The sequence below is a fragment of the Ranitomeya variabilis genome, chromosome 6 (genome assembly GCF_051348905.1).
Source record: "Ranitomeya variabilis isolate aRanVar5 chromosome 6, aRanVar5.hap1, whole genome shotgun sequence".
Classification (NCBI taxonomy): Eukaryota; Metazoa; Chordata; class Amphibia; order Anura; family Dendrobatidae; genus Ranitomeya; species Ranitomeya variabilis.
In genome coordinates this window covers 350,794,215-350,813,546 of record NC_135237.1, presented here as the reverse complement: position 1 = coordinate 350,813,546, position 19,332 = coordinate 350,794,215, and the positions used below count along the sequence as shown (strand labels likewise).

At 42.7% G+C, this 19,332-nt stretch overlaps 1 protein-coding gene across 5 annotated transcripts in view; it reads left to right on the top strand.

Annotated features, from left to right (window-relative positions):
• DTNBP1 (dystrobrevin binding protein 1) overlaps positions 1-19,332 on the top strand; it is a 234,886-nt gene that overhangs the window by 76,960 nt on the left and 138,594 nt on the right. For all 5 annotated transcript variants that reach the window (XM_077269927.1, XM_077269925.1, XM_077269923.1 and 2 more), the window contains one exon: positions 11,056-11,188. In XM_077269927.1, coding sequence (XP_077126042.1) covers positions 11,077-11,188 — 112 coding nt within the window. In that variant the 5' untranslated portion in view covers positions 11,056-11,076. The remainder of the gene's footprint in view (positions 1-11,055; positions 11,189-19,332) is intronic.

The window sequence follows — 19,332 nt, the reverse complement described above, 5'->3', positions numbered from 1 at the left end:
TTGTGATATTTTATTGTAGTACCCCAAAAACGTTTCGGTCACTCAGGCTCAAAGCCTATTTTGCCTCAATACCAGACACAGTCTCAGCCGAACCCCAAACAGGTACTTCTTCAAATACACTAACTTCCAGCAGTTTGGGGTTACATAAAAAGAGCCACTTTAGGCCCCCACATGGCTCACATGCCATGGAGACCTTTATCGGGTTCGTCCAAGACTCTTTCCAAACACTACGGTATGATATCAACCGGGGTAACTTGTTTTATCCCTCTAACCTCACGGTTACCGAACGACAGGCCCTGCGGGGCCTACAGGACGATAAAAGTCTTATTATAAAACCGGCAGATAAAGGGGGTGCCCTGGTTGTGATGAACAGATCAGATTACTTAGATGAAATTCTACGCCAATTAAATGACACCACTATCTACCTTAAACTACAAAGGGACCCTACGGCCTCTATTAGACAAAACATTGCTGAGATCCTCCAAAAATATACGACATTGGGGGTACTAGATTCCAAAACATGTGATTTCCTTACAAATTCACATCCAGTGATTCCTGTTTTCTATACTATCCCCAAAATACATAAAAATTTGGAGAAGCCACCGGGGAGGCCTATCGTGGCCTCCACAGACTCTATACTCTCACCACTAGCGATATATTTGGAGAAAGTCCTAACTCCGCTAATACGGACATCCCGATCTTATATCTTAGACACAGGGGCTTTTCTTGAGGTCTTGAAAGGTCTCGATCACATCCCCCCAAATGCCACACTGGTCACCATGGATGTTAGAGACCTATATACATCTATCCCACACATAGAGGGGATCAATTCAGTTCACAAACTGCTTTCACACTCTGGTCTACCGACTGACCAGGTAAATTTATGTGTTGATCTTCTAACCATCATTCTCACTCGTAATCATTTCATGTTTCAAGATGACTTCTATCTGCAGGTTCGCGGCACCGCGATGGGCTCCAACGTAGCGCCCCCATATGCAAATTGTTATATGGCCGATTTCGAGGAGAGCGCCATATACACACATTCTCTTTTCCAAAATAACGTTCTCCTTTGGAAACGTTATATAGATGATATTTTTTGCATATGGGTGGGCACGTTGGAAGCCCTCTCCTCCTTCTTTGATTGGCTTAACACAGCCTGGCCTGGCATATCATTCACCAAGTCTCACGACTTTAATAGGATCAACTTTCTCGACACAACGGTCATCCTCAAGCCTGACGGATCTATTTCTACCGACTTATACACCAAAAGTACTGATCGCAACAGCTTGTTGCATTACACCAGCTTTCATCCTCCTTCCACCAAAAAGTCGATACCCAAATCCCAATTTCATCGGGTGTCCAGAATTGTTTCTGACACGGACCTCCGCTCTCTCCGCCTCCAGGAGATGGCGTCCAAATTTTCCCAACGCGGTTACCCAGCAACAGTTATCCATAATGCTGCATTACCCTCTCCACCCCGACCCAATAGGTCCTCAAAACGGATTCCGTTCATCCACTCTTTCCATCCCTGTGCCTACATCTTACATAGATCCATACGCAGACATTGGCACTTACTGAGGAGTGCCCACCCGGAGGTTCCGGAGTTTCATGAACCCTTCCTTCCCTGTTTTAGGCGCCCCCCTAATCTCAAAGATTCGTTAGTTAAGGCAGACATAGGCACTAACAGAGTGGCACCACGCCAACGCTTTCTACAAAATCCTCGCACAGGCACCTTTCCCTGCCTTCATTGTGCACAATGCCACAATGTCCTTAAAGGTACAACATTCCACCATCCCCAGTCTGGCAAAATTTTCCGTATTCCGGATTTCTTCACCTGTGACACATCATGGGTCGTGTACTTGATCAAATGCCCGTGTGGCTTACTGTATGTGGGGGAAACAACACAACAAATAAGGGATAGGATATCAAAGCACAAGTCCACCATACGTTGTAAAAATCTCCTATTACCTATTCCCCTTCACTTCACCACCAAAGGACATAGCATCGCACAGCTGCGATTCCAGGTCATAGAGCACATACCACCTATGAGACGGGGTGGTGACAGGATTGCACGTTTAAAACGTAGAGAGGCTTTTTGGATTCACAATCTCGAGACTCTCCACCCCAAGGGTCTCAATAGAGAGTACGATCTGGCAGCATTTCTCTAGAAACACAACTATATATTATGTTCTTGGTTTCTTGGCAACACTCAGTGTGGTATTTCCTTATCATTTTGTAACTGTGCCAATACTATGTATTACCTATATGCGCCATTTTTTGTCTCTTAACGGTTTTGGTCACATAAACATCATGTTTTTCTATGTACCATTATATACGTTTTACTGTTAATTCATGTTGTGCAGCCAATTGTATTTAATTTGTTTCTTTATTATCTCTCTTTAGAGCCGACTTTATTGAAAGCATGTCTTACATCTCTTATCATGCCCTTCCTTTCTGGAGCAGCTGGTCGTCTCTACCTCAATACTGCACGCCAAGGCACAACACTGAATTTCACCACCACGCATAACCTCTACTGAGCTCCGTTCTTGTCCCAGGCACCGCCCACCTTGAGGATCTCTTATCCTCCCTTCTAACGTCCCACTCCGCACTGGTGGAACATTACAAGCAGCAGCACGTTGCACACGGACTTATTATGCCCGGGCTCCGTCACTTCCGGTTGTCCCGGCTCCTGACGGAGACATATCATAGCCGCACAGGATATGCGCCTGGCCTCTGCACATTCGGCGACGTCACCTCCGCCACTCTAGTGCATCGCTGTATTGGCCGGGGTTGATTCTGACACGCCCCCCCCTCTATTTAGAGACGCACTATCCACCCACACATCAGACGAGCGGGGGAAACCGCGTCTGATGTCGGCACAAGTCTCCACGTTCTCCGGATACAGGTAATAACTCCATAGCTACCGCACTGCCATCCAACTGACTTGTATCAGTTCGGGACACTTTTGCTGCTACAGAGTTTGAGCATACGATTCTAATATATACCTTTGTTTAGTCCTAGCTCATAATACCTCTGTTCAGCGCAATTACCAGGTATGCCCTATTATATCTCTAACCGAGCACACGGTCCTATCTCGGCTAACACTCTGCCTTATTTTGCCTCACCTTCTCAGATGCTGACCATATTTGTGCCTTGAGGCTAATATGTCTCTTTAACCCTATTTTCATTCTAAGTACGGTACGTGCCATTTTCTTCCATCCCTATTCGCTTTCACCTTATGAAAAGTGCCTTTATACTTGATCAGGTCTTGTTCTACTAGACATTATATATGTCCATGACTCTATTGCATTATGACCTATTTTACATATGCGCTTCAATATCTCATATTTGTTCTTTGTATATACTTTTGTTTAGTTGTATTATTTTCATTTATTATTTTTCACTTGTAGTAACTGATGAAGGTCCAGATTACGGACCGAAACGTTTTTGGGGTACTACAATAAAATATCACAAGCATTAAGTTGAGTGCATGGTTTTCTCTTGATTTATATGGTGTGGGAACCTACCTGTGCACCTCTTAACAGTAGTGCACACGCTCTTTGTTGTATACCTATTCTCACTTATGGCATAGCTGTGTGAGAAATTTTCCCATGCAGCAATTGCCATAAAGTGAGACTTTGAACTCAGGTAAACCCTCAGTGATGCACTGCAGGAGCCATTGTCTCCTGTCAGTGTGTCACTGAAGGTCCTATAGAGCAGTGACATCACCCGATGTCACTGTTCTATAGGGGAGATAGTCTTGGGACACTCGCTATTAATTGGACTACAGCGGACAGGTAGTATACGGTTTATTATTTTACGTTTTTTGCAGGCGCTGAAGTATGGTAAGTATGGTTAAATGAAGAATATTAAAATACTTTTTTCTGGCTGTGTCTCTCTTTTTTTTTATTAACTCTTTCACTTGCGCCATTTCTGGGGCGGCTGGGGGCTGGTATTTGTAGCCGGGGGGGGTAATATCCATGGCCCCTCTCTAGGCTATGAATATCAGCCCGCAGCTGTCTGCGTAGCCTTTCTGGCTATAAAATATAGGTGGACCCCACGTCATTTTTTTTTGGGGGGGGGTCCCCCTATTTTAATAGCCAGTAAAGGCTACGCAGACAGCTGCAGGCTGATATTCATAGCAGGCTACAAATATTGGCCCCCGGCCGTCGGCTTTCCCCCTCTGGCACAGAAAATTGCGGGGGAGCCCACGCCATTTTTTTTTTAATTTTTTTTTTATTGAAACATATTGTTCATTAACCCCTTTCTCCCAGCTGACGGAATAGTACGTCAGCTGGCAGTATCCCCCGCTTTGAGGTGGGCTTCGGCGGTGAGCCCACTTCAAACCCGCAACACCTCAGCTGTTTTCAATACAACAAAAAAATTTACATGATCGGTAAACGGCGTAGCGAGAAAAAAAAAATCAAAAGCCAAAATTATGTTTTTTTGGTTGCCGCGACATTGCATTAAAATACAATAACGGGCGATCAAAAGAACGTATCTGCACAAAGGTGGTATAGTTTAAAAACGTCAGCTCGGCACGCAAAAAATTAGCCTTCACCGACCCGAAATCACAGAAAATAGAGACGCTACGGGTATCATAAAATGGCGCAATTATTTTATTTCTTTTTAGCAAAGTTTGGAATTTTTTTTCACCACTTAGATAAAAAATAACCTAGACGTGTTTGGTGTTTATGAACTCGTAATGACCTGGAGAATCATAATAACAGGTCAGTTTTATGCTGTGTGCACACGTTGCAGATTTGGGTGCAGAATTTTCTGCACAAAATCTGCATCTCCTTGCAGAAAACGCAGCTGCGTTTTTTATGCATTTTTTGCGCGGTTTTGATGCAGTTCTTGGTGCGTTTTTTCGCGTGGTTTTGATTCAGGTTTTTTATGTTTTTTTATGCAGGTTTTGGTGCTGTTTTGATGCGTTTTTGGTGCGGTTTTGATGCAGATGTATAGATATATCTCTGTATCTATCTGTCCCATATCTATCTATCCCATATATATCTATCTATCTATCTATCCCATATCTATCTATCTATCTATCTATCTATCTATCTATCTATCCCATATCTATCTATCTATCTATCCCATATCTATCTATCTATCTATCTATCTATCTATCTATCTATCTATCTATCTATCTATCTATCTATCCCATATCTATCTATCTATCCCATATCTATCTATCTATCCCATATCTATCTATCTATCCCATATCTATCTATCTATCTATCTATCCCATATCTATCTATCTATCTATCCCATATCTATCTATCTATCTATCTATCTATCTATCTATCCCATATCTATCTATCTATCTATCTATCTATCTATCTATCTATCCCATATCTATCTATCTATCTATCTATCCCATATCTATCTATCTATCTATCTATCTATCTATCTATCTATCTATCTATCCCATATATATCTATCTATCTATCTATCTATCTATCTATCTATCTATCTATCTATCTATCTATCTATCTATCTATCCCATATCTATCTATCTATCCTATATCTATCTATCTATCCCATATCTATCTATCTATCTATCTATCCCATATCTATCTATCTATCTATCTATCTATCTATCTATCCCATATATATCTATCTATCCTATATCTATCCCATATCTATCTATCTATCTATCTATCCCATATCTATCTATCTATCTATCTATCTATCTATCTATCTATCTATCTATCTATCTATCTATCCCATATATATCTATCTATCCTATATCTATCCCATATCTATCTATCTATCCCATATCTATCTATCTATCCCATATCTATCTATCTATCCCATATCTATCTATCTATCTATCCCATATCTATCTATCTATCTATCTATCCCATATCTATCTATCTATCTATCCCATATCTATCTATCTATCCCATATCTATCTATCTATCTATCTATCCCATATCTATCTATCTATCTATCCCATATCTATCTATCTATCTATCCCATATCTATCCCATATCTATCTATCTATCTATCTATCTATCTATCTATCTATCTATCTATCTATCTATCTATCTATCTATCCCATATCTATCTATCTATCCCATATCTATCTATCTATCTATCTATCTATCTATCTATCTATCTATCTATCTATCTATCTATCTATCTATCTATCTATCTATCTATCCCATATCTATCTATCATCCATCTATCTGTGTGTAATGGAGTGTGGGTTGGACAAATGTAAAAGAGGAGGTTGGACAGAAATGACATCACAAATCTTTTTGAAGCGAGAGGAGGGAGGGGTTTGGGTGTGTTTTGGAGTGGGTGTGGTAGGTTCGTGCTTAGAGGCCTGTGCAAAGCATCATGGAACTTGTAGTATTAGAGCACAATAACTCAGGAGAAAGGAAGTTGTCGATTAACCCCATGAGAGCTGGATCCAGCACTGAAGATGTGCTGCTACAGCATGATAAAGGTAATATTGCTAAAATAAACACAGTGGATGTTTTCAGTGGCACATAATAGCAAGATTTATGAAAAAAAAAAAATTATTGTAGTGGACAACTTCTTGAACTAGAGCTTGTGCAGAGAAGAGCGACCAAGGGGGTCTGCAATACCAAGATGGGTTATTACACTTGGGGCTATTTAGTTTGGAAAAACGAAGACTAAGGGGTGATCTTATGCTAATGTATAAATATATGAGGGGACAGTACAAAGACCTTTCTGATGATCTTTTTAATCATAGACCTGAGACAGGGACAAGGGGGCATCCTCTACGCCTGGAGGAAAGAAGGTTCAAGCATAATCACAGACGCGGATTCTTTACTGTAAGAGCAGAGAGACTATGGAACTCTCTGCCATATGATGTTGTAATGAGTGATTCATTACTTAAATTTAAGAGGGGACTGGATGCCTTTCTTGAAAAGTATAATGTTACTGGTTATATATACTAGATTCCTTGTTAGCGTGTTGATCCAGGGAACTAGTCTGATTGCCGTATGTGGAGTCGGGAAATAATTTTTTTGTCCCAATGTGGAGCTTACTCTTTGCCACAAGGGTTTTTTTTTGCCTTCCTCTGGATCAATATGGTGGGGCATGTTAGGTTAGGCTATGGGTTGAACTAGATGGACTTAAAGTCTTCAACCTTAATAACTATGTTACTATATCATGCTGCATAAAGGTTGATTATGGCCCCATAAGATGCTCCATAGGAACATTTGCCCGATATAATGCTGCATAAAGGTTGATTATGGCCCTATAAGATGCTCCATAGAAACATTTGCCCCATATAATGCTGCTGCGATTAAAAAAAAGACATACTCGCCTCTTGTCCTGAGCAGGCGGGGACACTGGCACTTGCGATATTCACCTGTCCCCATTCCACCGCCGCACACACTAAACACGTTATGGCGCCCTCTGACCTGATTGTCACAGCCAGACGACGCAGAAGACACAGCGGTGCGTGGCAGCTTCTCCGATGCGATGGTCTCTGGCGCCGCCAGCTTGTTTGTGTGTTCAGTGGTCACTGGTACCGCTCATTAGAGTAATGAATATGTGCTCCACCCCTATAGGGGCCGTATTCATTAATGAGCGGTACCACATGACCGCTGAACACAGGAAGAACTGCGGGCGCCGGAGAAGCAAGGACATGCAGAGACGTATCAGGAGCAGGTGAGTATGATTTGACAACTGCCGCTCCCCCTGCCCCGCCGACCCCCTGGGACTATGACTCGAGTATAAGTCAAGAGGGGCACTTTCAGCCTAAAAAAATGGGCTGAAAATCTCGGCATATACGGTATTTTCTGTTAGATTGACCCCCCCAAACTCACTTCAAATGTGAGGGGTCCCTAAAATAATAATTTTGTAAATTTTATTGGAAAACTGTGAAATTGCTGGTCAATTTTTAACCCTTATAACTTCCTAACAAAAAAAAAAATTCTGTTTCCAAAATTGTGCTGATGTAAAGTTGACATGAGGGAAATGTTATTTATTAACTATTTTGCGCGATATGATTCTCTGATTTAAGGGTACAAAAATAAAAAGTTTGAAAATTGCAAAATGTTCAACATTTTTGCCAAACTTCAATTTTTTTCATAAATAAACGCAAGTTATATTAAACAAATTTTACCTCTAACATGAAGTACACACTATGTCACGAAAAAACAATCTCAGAATCACCGGGATCCGTTGAAGCGTTCTAGAGCTATAACCTCAAAGTCACTTTGGTCAGAATTGTAAAAATTGGCTCTGTCACTAAGGGGTTAATTTAACACAAAAGCCAACAAGGAAGGACAAACATTTAAAACAAATACATCAGGTTACTAGACAAAAAAAGCCAATATTGCATCTTTTTTCCAACCTTGCCTGACAACCATAAGAAACCGCTTTAACCAGAAGTAGCAATATGCTATATTATTTTGCAATATGATAGCAAGAAAAAATGCAAAGATAATATATCCAATACAACACTTCATAATGCGTATCTTTATGACATATCTCTTTTAGATATCATTCTGGCCCCACACCCTTTTTGACTGATTATATTTCTCTTTTTCCTTGGTGGCTTTGTTCTTTGTTTTATCCCATCCTGACATTTGCTTTGCATTTGGTTTTTAACGGTTTGTACATAAATATATATTTATTTTGTTCTTTGCTTTATATACAGTCAGACTGAGGAAGGTCTTTATAGGACCGAAACGTTTTTGTTTTTGGATTGCCTGCCCAAAATAAAATGACCTGCTCACAACATCTACCTGAGTGCCAAGTTTTTTACAAGTTGTATCAATAAAGTAGTAAACAATTCAATGTGTGCAGACGCGCAACGGATATGATGTAAAAGATAAATCTGTTTCATAAGTGAAACTGTTTGTATTTCCCGCACATTCTGTTGGGATAGCAGAATAAAACCAGCCTCCAGCTGTCTGCTGGGTATTAAAAATAAGAGGGACCCCCCACCATTTTTTTCCTTATTTCTTTATTAGCTAAATACATGGACTGTAAGCTACACATCCACTGCACTAATTCTACATCTCACTGACCTATTTCTTCCTATGCACAGGCTGCGGCTGGTGAATCCTCTCATCAGTGTCGCCTGCTCTCGCTGCTATCTGGTTCACACGCTGTCCTCTGTGTAACAGCTTGGGTGTCCGCATCGGTCTGCGATACCCAGGGCTGTGACCGGCAGTGTCTTCAGTAAGGTTTCTCCGGTCAGAGCCAGTGTTTGCCATGCTGTCCCACAGAGGACAGAGTGGGAACCGCCAGATGTTCGGGTTCCCCATTCACTTGAATGAGTTCAAGTTCTGGTACCCGAACCAATTTTTAATTTTTTTTTATAAAGTTCATCCGAACTCACCGGAGCCGAACATCCACAAGTCCGCTCATCCTTAGACCTGGATAATCGCATTACCAGGTAATTTTTATCTTACAATGAGCAACAACTTAAAACTGAACCACAAAAAACTGTGGAGGTATTACATTTACCCTCTGCATGTTTAATCAGACATAATCTGCCTTTAATAGTCGGGAGTAGAACCTCTGCTCCACCCACAGCTGTTAACCTGCTAAATTCCTCTGTCAGTTTCTGAGCCGGGGGTCTGCCTGTCATTATGATCCTGTGAAAGCCAGCGTTTATCTGGCGTTAATAATCATGATTTTAGCTATACATAGCAATTCTGAAGCCCTGTTATGTATACTCCAAGCAATCAGACAATCGCAACGTCAAGTCCCGTAAGGTGACTATTTCGTAAAGTATAAAGTTAAAAAAAAAATAAGTTTAAAAAAATATGAATAAAGCACAAGAGTTCAAATCTTTTGCCGCATTAAAAAAGGGGTATTCCCACAATAGAAATCTTTCCCTTAAAGGGAAGGTACCGCGTTTGTAGATCATTAATACGGTAAATCACTGTAATGTAGCATAACATGCTGCTATAACCAAGTTTTAAATGCATGTGAAACAGATTTCGTGTGTTATATGATTTTAAAGAAGGCACTGGGGGCTGACATCTGGGTTTCACATCAGTTCACGGCACTATCAGTGTCATTTTACGGCACCCCATGGACATAGGAGATAATAGGGTGAGCGTCGGTCTATCTCTAACATTGCAGCAGCATTAGCAGTGAGCTGGGCACGCCTCTGTGTGGGCTGCACAATTCACTGCTGTAGGTGTGACTAGCCGCCATTTTATTATAGCTATCTACCGAGCTCTACTTACTCTCTATCGCAGGAGAGAAGCTGCTCCATACATACACACCACATGTCTTCACCCTTCCTCCAGTCCACCATGCTGCTGAGCCCACTGTGTTCTGCTCTTTTGTAAACTCTAGCTGTGTTTCTGATGCAGTAACTGCTGGTGATAGCAGATCACAGGGCAGTCACACACAAAATGGCTCTGCCCTGTGATGCTGCTCTTCATTCTGCCCTAGGGATATTAGACCACCCAAAAGGGGAGGGAAATGGTGATGTCAGCAGTTACTGCCCCAATTTTCCAGCTAACAGTAAAGCTGGTAAGTCTTACTATAGCTGCTTGAGGTCTAAAACGGAAAATGCTCCCCCTAGTGGTAAATATATATATTTGTAAGAAAATATATAATATTTTTCATATAGAAATGCTTGCAAACATTGCATTAATACATTTTATTTACTATTTTAAGCTTAATTTCACAAAAAAACAAACTACAAAAAAACTGGTGGCACCTTCCCTTTAACCGCAGGGGAAATAGCCGAGCGCCGTACTCTGTTTAGCAGTCCCATGGACAATGTATGGAGCGGAGATCGAGTATTTGTACTATATACTATGGTTAGGGAGTAATGTAGGACAGTTAGTACATTCACCAGTATACTATATGTTCAATGCATCAATTCTGTCACTAGATGTCACCATCTTAACTGACAGTACTTCTAATGCATTTATACTGTTAGATTGCAAAATACCATATAGAATTATCAGTATACACAGATTTTATAAATAAAGTTTTGTGACCTTTACATTTTCTAAGAACTATTAATATATTTGATTTTATTACAACATTTGAACTTTAAAATTTTGGGGAATGTTTTTTTTTTTTTGTTTGCAGCTGGTTGACAGTGAGGTGGTGATGCTGTCTGCCCACTGGGAGAAGAAGAGAAGTGGCCTGGTGGAACTACAAGAGCAGCTGCAGAACATTCCCGTATTCCTAGCAGCTCTTCAGTCAGTCACAGCTAAACTTGGTAGGCAGCTCTATGAGTCACTTGTTTCCGGCACTGAATTGTGTGAAAACGTCTTGTTAGTCAGATTCATAGCATTGTATTTTTGGCCAGTGTATACCTACTTCAGGTGAACTTTACCATAGGAGTCTGTGAATGTTTCTTTACTAAACAATTCCATGCCAGTGGGCAATACGAATGAAACTGGGAAGAGAAAAAGCATAATAGGGTCTTATCCAATGACAATGGGATGTCAGGGAAAAGGGGAGATACACTCACCTTGCTGAGTTGCTTAATGGCAACACATGAATATCATGTAACCGCTGCTGCACAGATACCGGTTGAGAGAACAACCACTGGCATGCGGGAAAGCGAAGGGAGGTATCGCATATGCGCTGCTTCCTCATGCTCTTCAGTGACTGTCATATGCGATACCTCCCTTCGTCTTCACGCATACCAGTGGTCAGACGCTGGACAACTGGAATAAGATTTTTATTGCAGCATCCTAAGCAAATGGTTGACCTGTCACCTGCAGGAAGGGGCAAAAGAAGAAACTGTCCTGAAAAACACACGAACGTTCGATGGAGCGAAGACTCCTGCTTCATTTAGTTACATTTTAATTAGTTTTATTCTCTCATCTTATAGCACTCTATGGAAACGAGTATGGGATTCAATCATATGTTTATTTCTCTTGTAATTAACCCCTTCATGGCTTCACATATATTTACATTATTAGGCTACTTTCACACTAGCGTCCTGCACTGCACGTCGCTATGCGTCGTTTTGGAGAAAAAACGAATCCTGCAAAAGTGCTTGCAGGATGCGTTTTTTCTCCATAGACTTGCATTAGCGACGCAGTGCAACACATTGCCACACGTCGCAACCGTCGTGCGACGGTTGTGTTGTGTTGCGTCGGTCCGTCGCCACCAAAAAACGTTGCATGTAACGTTTTTTGGTGCGTCGAGACCGTCTTTTCCGACCGCGCATGCGTGGCCGGAACACCGCCCCCGCCTCCCCGCACCTCACAATGGGGCAGCGGATGCGTTGAAAAACAGCATCCGCTGCCCCCGTTGTGCGGCGCTTGCACAGTATGCGTCGGTGCGCTGCAACGTCGCATTGCGACGTGCAGTGCACGACGCTAATGTGAAAGTAGCCTTTAGGCTACGTTCACATTTGCGTTGTGCGCCGCAGCGTCGGCGCCGCAGCGCACAACGCAAACAAAAACGCGGCAAAACGCATGCACAACGCTGCGTTTTGCGCCGCATTCGTCCTTTTTTTCATTGATTTTGGACGCAGCAAAAATGCAACTTGCTGCGTCCTCTGCGCCCCGACGCGGGCGCCGCAGGGACGCATGCGGCGCCAAACGCAAGTGCACCGCATGTGCATGCGCCCCCATGTTAAATATAGGGGCGCATGATGCATGCGGCGCCGCTGCGGCGCCCGACGCTGCGGCGAGGACCGCAAATGTGAACGTAGCCTTAGTCGTGTTCCCCACTTCAATGCAGGCTCCTGCGGTGAGGCCGCATCTTAATCTGCTCATGACAGCTGATTGCAGCATCAAGTCTCCCAAGGGCGCACTATTGAAGACAGTAAAAATTGAAGGGAAAAAAAAGTTTAAAAATAATAATAAAAAAACCCACAAGTTAAAATGATCCCCGTTTTGCACCATTGAACATAAAACAATTACAAAAAACTCATTTGGTATCACTGCATTCAGATATGTCCGATCTATCAAAATATTAACTAAATTAATTTGAGCAGTAAACGGTGTAACAAGAAAAAAAAAAATCATCTCAGGGCGCAAAAAATAAGCAATCACCTAGCCCCACATCCCAAAAAATAAAAATTCTGAGGGTCTCGGAAAATGCCGACAAACGCAAAAACTTTAATTCAAATTTTGGAAAATTGTCACCACGAAAATAAAAAATGAACTATACATGTTGGTTATCTGCGTAGTCGTACTGACTTGGAGAATCATACTGCCAGGTGAGTTTTGCAATAGCAAACATGGTAAATTAAAAAAAACTCAAATGTGAAATTGCACTTTTTTTTGCAATTTTGCCATACTTGGAATTTTTTTTTTCATTTTCCAGTACATTATATGGTAATATCAATTGTATCATTCAAAAGTTCAATTCATCCCACAAAAAACAAGCCCTCACACGGCCATATTGACAGAAAATGAAAAAAAAAGTTACATCTCTGGGAATAAGGGTAGGAAAACTGAAAATGGCCGTGGCGTGAAGGAGTTAAAACTACACGAGAAGGGAAAATTAACAATCGTAGGAATGATTATATTTATGGAAAACCTTCCAATTATTGTAACCTATGAATGCCAATAAAAAGCAGCCGTCCGCTTGCTGTAACATTAATTGCCACTTGACAATTGATCGGTCCATGTAAAAGGCCTCGCAAGCTGGCCACACACACAAGATAGCGGTCGGCAGATGTCTATCCTTACCGACCTCTCGCCTGTCCCCTAAACACGTTTGTTTTTCTTGTATCCATTCCTCCGTATAGTGATGTGCTGTGACTGACAGACCTGTTATTCTATGGAATTAATATGTATTTGTTTTAAGGCTATGTTCACATCATATTTTAGCCACATCAGCGGCCTTATCCGAGACCCTGAAAAAACAGTATTCCGGTGTACTCGCCCACGGGGCTACTGACTTTAAAGGGAACCTGCACCAGGCGTTTGAAACTAAAAGAGCCACCTTGTGTCTTCTGATTTATTCTCACTGCGGGGCTGGGATTCACAGGCAGGGCGGCCGCACAGGCGCAGTCAGCTAGACTGCATATGAGCACTGAGGACGGGCAGCGCTCACTGCGCCTGCCCAAGGCATGACAAAAGAGCGCAGGCGCCGGCTGATTTCAAAACAGCGCTGAGGAGGCGGCCACCGGCGCCAAGAAGACTTGAGTGACGGCTGTGTGGCGTCTGCAGCAGGGGGGAAAGGCCTGCCTCCAGGACTGAAGAAAGGTATTTAGGATAAATTACAAAACGGATTATTTCGGCAGTTACAGCACCCAGAACTAAAAGAGCCACCTTGTCAGAATGCAGGATTACTGCTGCACAAGGTGGCTCTTTTAGATAAAAACGCCTGGGGGGGTGACAGGTTCCCTTTAATGGAGCAGAGTCGCTCTCTGTTCTGTTTCACCTCAATTTTGCAAGTGTCCACTTATTTGAAGCCGAATCCCGTTTTTCAGAGCTTTGGCTGTAAGCCCAACTCAGTCACTGACCTGTGGGGAAAAAAATGTCATGTGAACATATCCTACTAATGTTATATTAATGCTTAACCATCTTGTGTAACTCTTATTCCACCAAAGGAGAATAATTCTTCTCTGGTAGTAATGCCTAATGTGTATGATCCTAAATATTGCTGAGCTGTCATTTCTCAGGCTTTCCCCCCTATCGGGGATTTTACAGTCTGTAAGTTACTGTAGTTAGCTGTGCTAAAATGACAGCGTGCACATTGTTGTACTCGGCTGAAGAGATAAGCAGCTAAATGTCTTCTGTCATTTCTCCAGCCCCTTGTGATGGAGAACACACAGAATCATTTGTACTCCTCTGGCGCTTTCTGCATAGGATACTGATCTACAAGGAGCCAGCCTCCTCTCGTACCAGTCGTGCCAGCCCCTATGCTGCACTGTTGTAACCCCTTAGATTTCGTGCCATAATAAAGACCTTTTGTATTCCAGCAAAGGTCAACATTAATTATTGAACCTTTAATAAATCCTTTCATCCATGTGCCTTTAAAATTATAGAAATATAATAAAGTAAGAAAATCTGAAAAAAATATGCAAAAAACACCTTAAGTACTTCCATGGGCAACAGCTGCAGCATTAATGGGTGGCATCAAGGACTGCTAACCCCTTCACCCCCAAGGGTGGTTTGCACGTTAATGACCGGGCCAATTTTTACAATTCTGACCACTGTCCCTTTATGAGGCTATAACTCTGGAACGCTTTGACGGATCTTGGCGATTCTGACATTGTTTTCTCGTGACATATTGTACTTCATGTTAGTGGTAAAATTTATTCGATATACCGTATTTTCCGGCGTATAAGACGACTGGGCGTATAAGACGACCCCCCAACTTTACCAGTTAAAATATAAAATCTTCTTAAAAGTCGGGGGTCTTCTTATACACCCTATGTCGTCTTATAGGGCCGGTGAATATGTGCCTTTTGGGGGGGGGGGGGGGAGTGATCCTGATGACGAGGGGGCGTCTCACAGGAAAGTGAGTATCCCCCATTACCTTATCGTAGCGGTGCAGCGTGGGGGTCTCAGTGCTGGGAGTGGCGGCGGCGGCTGCTGTGCTCTGGTGCGGCGGATGCTGTGCTCTGGTGCGGCGGCTGCTGTGCTCTGGTGCGGCGGCTCCTCTTCTGTGTGGGGCCTCTGTGCTGTGCGGTGGCGGTGGCGGCGGCATATCTTTATCCAGTTGGGGCTCCTCCGGCATCTCCTTAGCCCTGGAGGCCCCGCCGCAACTCCATGAGTGCAATGCAGCGGCCATTTTCCCGGAGGCAGCTCAATAGGTGCGATGCGGTGGCCTCCGGGAAAATGGCCGCTGCTCAGATTCAGATCTCGTCCCGAAATCTCGGGACACGAGATCTGAATCTGAGCAGCGGCCATTTTCCCGGAGGCCACCACATTGCACCGATGGAGTTGCGGCGGGGCCTCCAGGGCTAAGGAGATGCCGGAGGAGCCCCAACTGGATAAAGATACGCCGCTGCCGCCGCCACCTCACAGCACAGAGGCCCCACACAGAAGAGGAGCCGCCGCACCAGAACACAGCAGCTGCCGCCGCTCCCAGCACTGACACCCCCACGCTGCACCGCTAGGATAAGGTAATGGGGATTACTCACTTTCCTGTGAGACGCCCCCTCGTCATCAGGATCACTCCCCCTCCCCACCCACCATATACACCGGCGTACAAGTCGATTCCCGGCGTATAAGACGACCCCCGACTTTTAAGAAGATTTTCGGGGGTTAAAAAGTCGTCTTATACGCCGGAAAATACGGTAACTTGCGTTTATTTGTGAAAAAAATGGAAATTTGGCGAAAATTATGAAAATATTGCAATTTTCCAACTTTGAATTTTTATGCCCTTAAATCACAGACATATGTCACGCAAAATACTTAATAAGTAACATTTCCCACATGTCTACTTTACATCAGTACAATTTTGGAACCAAAATTTTTTTTTGTGACGGAGTTATAAGGGTTAAAAGTTGACCAGCAATTTCTCATTTTTACAACACCATTTTTTTTTAGGGACCACATCTCATTTGAAGTCATTTTGAGGGGTCTATATGATAGAAAATACTCAAGTGTGACACCATTCTAAAAACTGCACCCCTCAAGGTGCTCAAAACCACATTCAAGAAGTTTATTAACCCTTCAGGTGTTTCACAGGAATTTTTGGAATGTTTAAATAAAAATGAACATTTAACTTTTTTTCACACAAAATTTATTTCAGCTCCAATTTGTTTTATTTTACCAAGGGTAACAGGAGAAAATGGACCCCCAAAGTTGTTGTATAATTTGTCCTGAGTACGCTGATACCCCATATGTGGGGGTAAACCATTGTTTGGGCGCATGGCAGAGCTTGGAAGGGAAGGAGCGCCATTTGACTTTTCAATGCAAAATTGACTGGAATTGAGATGGGACGCCATGTTGCGTTTGGAGAGCCCCTGATGTGCCTAAACATTGAAACTCCCTACAAGTGACACCATTTTGGAAAGTAGACCCCCTAAGGAACTTATCTAGATGTGTGGTGAGCACTTTGACCCACCAAGTGCTTCACAGAAGTTTATAATGCAGAGCCGTAAAAATAAAAAATCATATTTTTTCACAAAAATGATCTTTTCGCCCCCAATTTTTTATTTTCCCAAGGGTAAGAGAAGAAATTGGACCCCAAAAAATGTTGTGCAATTTGTCCTGAGTACGCTGATACCCCATATGTGGGTGTAAACCATTGTTTGGGCGCATGGCAGAGCTTGGAAGGGAAGGAGCGCCATTTGACTTTTCAATGCAAAATTGACTGGAATTGAGATGGGACGCCATGTTGCGTTTGGAGAGCCCCTGATGTGCCTAAACATTGAAACTCCCTACAAGTGACACCATTTTGGAAAGTAGACCCCCTAAGGAACTTATCTAGATGTGTGGTGAGCACTTTGACCCACCAAGTGCTTCACAGAAGTTTATAATGCAGAGCCGTAAAAATAAAAAATCATATTTTTTCACACAAATGATCTTTTCGCCCCCAATTTTTTATTTTCCCAAGGGTAAGAGAAGAAATTGGACCCCAAAAAATGTTGTGCAATTTGTCCTGAGTACGCTGATACCCCATATGTGGGTGTAAACCATTGTTTGGGCGCATGGCAGAGCTTGGAAGGGAAGGAGCGCCATTTGACTTTTCAATGCAAAATTGACTGGAATTGAGATGGGACGCCATGTTGCGTTTGGAGAGCCCCTGATGTGCCTAAACATTGAAACTCCCTACAAGTGACACCATTTTGGAAAGTAGACCCCCTAAGGAACTTATCTAGATGTGTGGTGAGCACTTTGACCCACCAAGTGCTTCACAGAAGTTTATAATGCAGAGCCGTAAAAATAAAAAATCATATTTTTTCACAAAAATGATCTTTTCGCCCCCAATTTTTTATTTTCCCAAGGGTAAGAGAAGAAATTGGACCCCAAAAAATGTTGTGCAATTTGTCCTGAGTACGCTGATACCCCATATGTGGGTGTAAACCATTGTTTGGGCGCATGGCAGAGCTTGGAAGGGAAGGAGCGCCATTTGACTTTTCAATGCAAAATTGACTGGAATTGAGATGGGACGCCATGTTGCGTTTGGAGAGCCCCTGATGTGCCTAAACATTGAAACTCCCTACAAGTGACACCATTTTGGAAAGTAGACCCCCTAAGGAACTTATCTAGATGTGTGGTGAGCACTTTGACCCACCAAGTGCTTCACAGAAGTTTATAATGCAGAGCCGTAAAAATAAAAAATCATATTTTTTCACACAAATGATCTTTTCGCCCCCAATTTTTTATTTTCCCAAGGGTAAGAGAAGAAATTGGACCCCAAAAAATGTTGTGCAATTTGTCCTGAGTACGCTGATACCCCATATGTGGGTGTAAACCATTGTTTGGGCGCATGGCAGAGCTTGGAAGGGAAGGAGCGCCATTTGACTTTTCAATGCAAAATTGACTGGAATTGAGATGGGACGCCATGTTGCGTTTGGAGAGCCCCTGATGTGCCTAAACATTGAAACTCCCTACAAGTGACACCATTTTGGAAAGTAGACCCCCTAAGGAACTTATCTAGATGTGTTTTGAGAGCTTTGAACCCCCAAGTGTTTCACTACAGATTATAACGCAGAGCCGTGAAAATAATTTTTTTTTTTTTTCTCAAAAATGATTTTTTAGCCCCCAGCTTTGTATTTTTACAAAGGTAACAGAATAAATTGGACCCCAAAATTTGTTTTCCAATTTGTCCTGAGTACGCTGATACCCCATATGTGGGGGGGAACCACTGTTTGGGCGCATGGCAGAGCTTGGAAGGGAAGGAGCGCCATTTGACTTTTCAATGCAAAATTGACTGGAATTGAGATGGGACGCCATGTTGCGTTTGGAGAGCCCCTGATGTGCCTAAACATTGAAACTCCCTACAAGTGACACCATTTTGGAAAGTAGACCCCCTAAGGAACTTATCTAGATGTGTTTTGAGAGCTTTGAACCCCCAAGTGTTTCACTACAGATTATAACGCAGAGCCGTGAAAATAATTTTTTTTTTTTTTCTCAAAAATGATTTTTTAGCCCCCAGCTTTGTATTTTTACAAGGGTAACAGAATAAATTGGACCCCAAAATTTGTTTTCCAATATGTCCTGAGTACGCTGATACCCCATATGTGGGGGGGAACCACTGTTTGGGCGCATGACAGAGCTCGGAAGGGAAGGAGCACCATTTGGAATGCAGCCTTAAATGGATTGGTCTGCAGGCGTCACGTTGCATTTGCAGAGCCCCTGATGTACCCAAACAGTACAAACCCCCCACAAGTGACCCCATATTGGAAACTAGACCTCCCAAGGAACTTATCTAGATGTGTTGTGAGAACTTTGAACCCCCAAGTGTTTCACTACAGTTTATAACGCAGAGCCG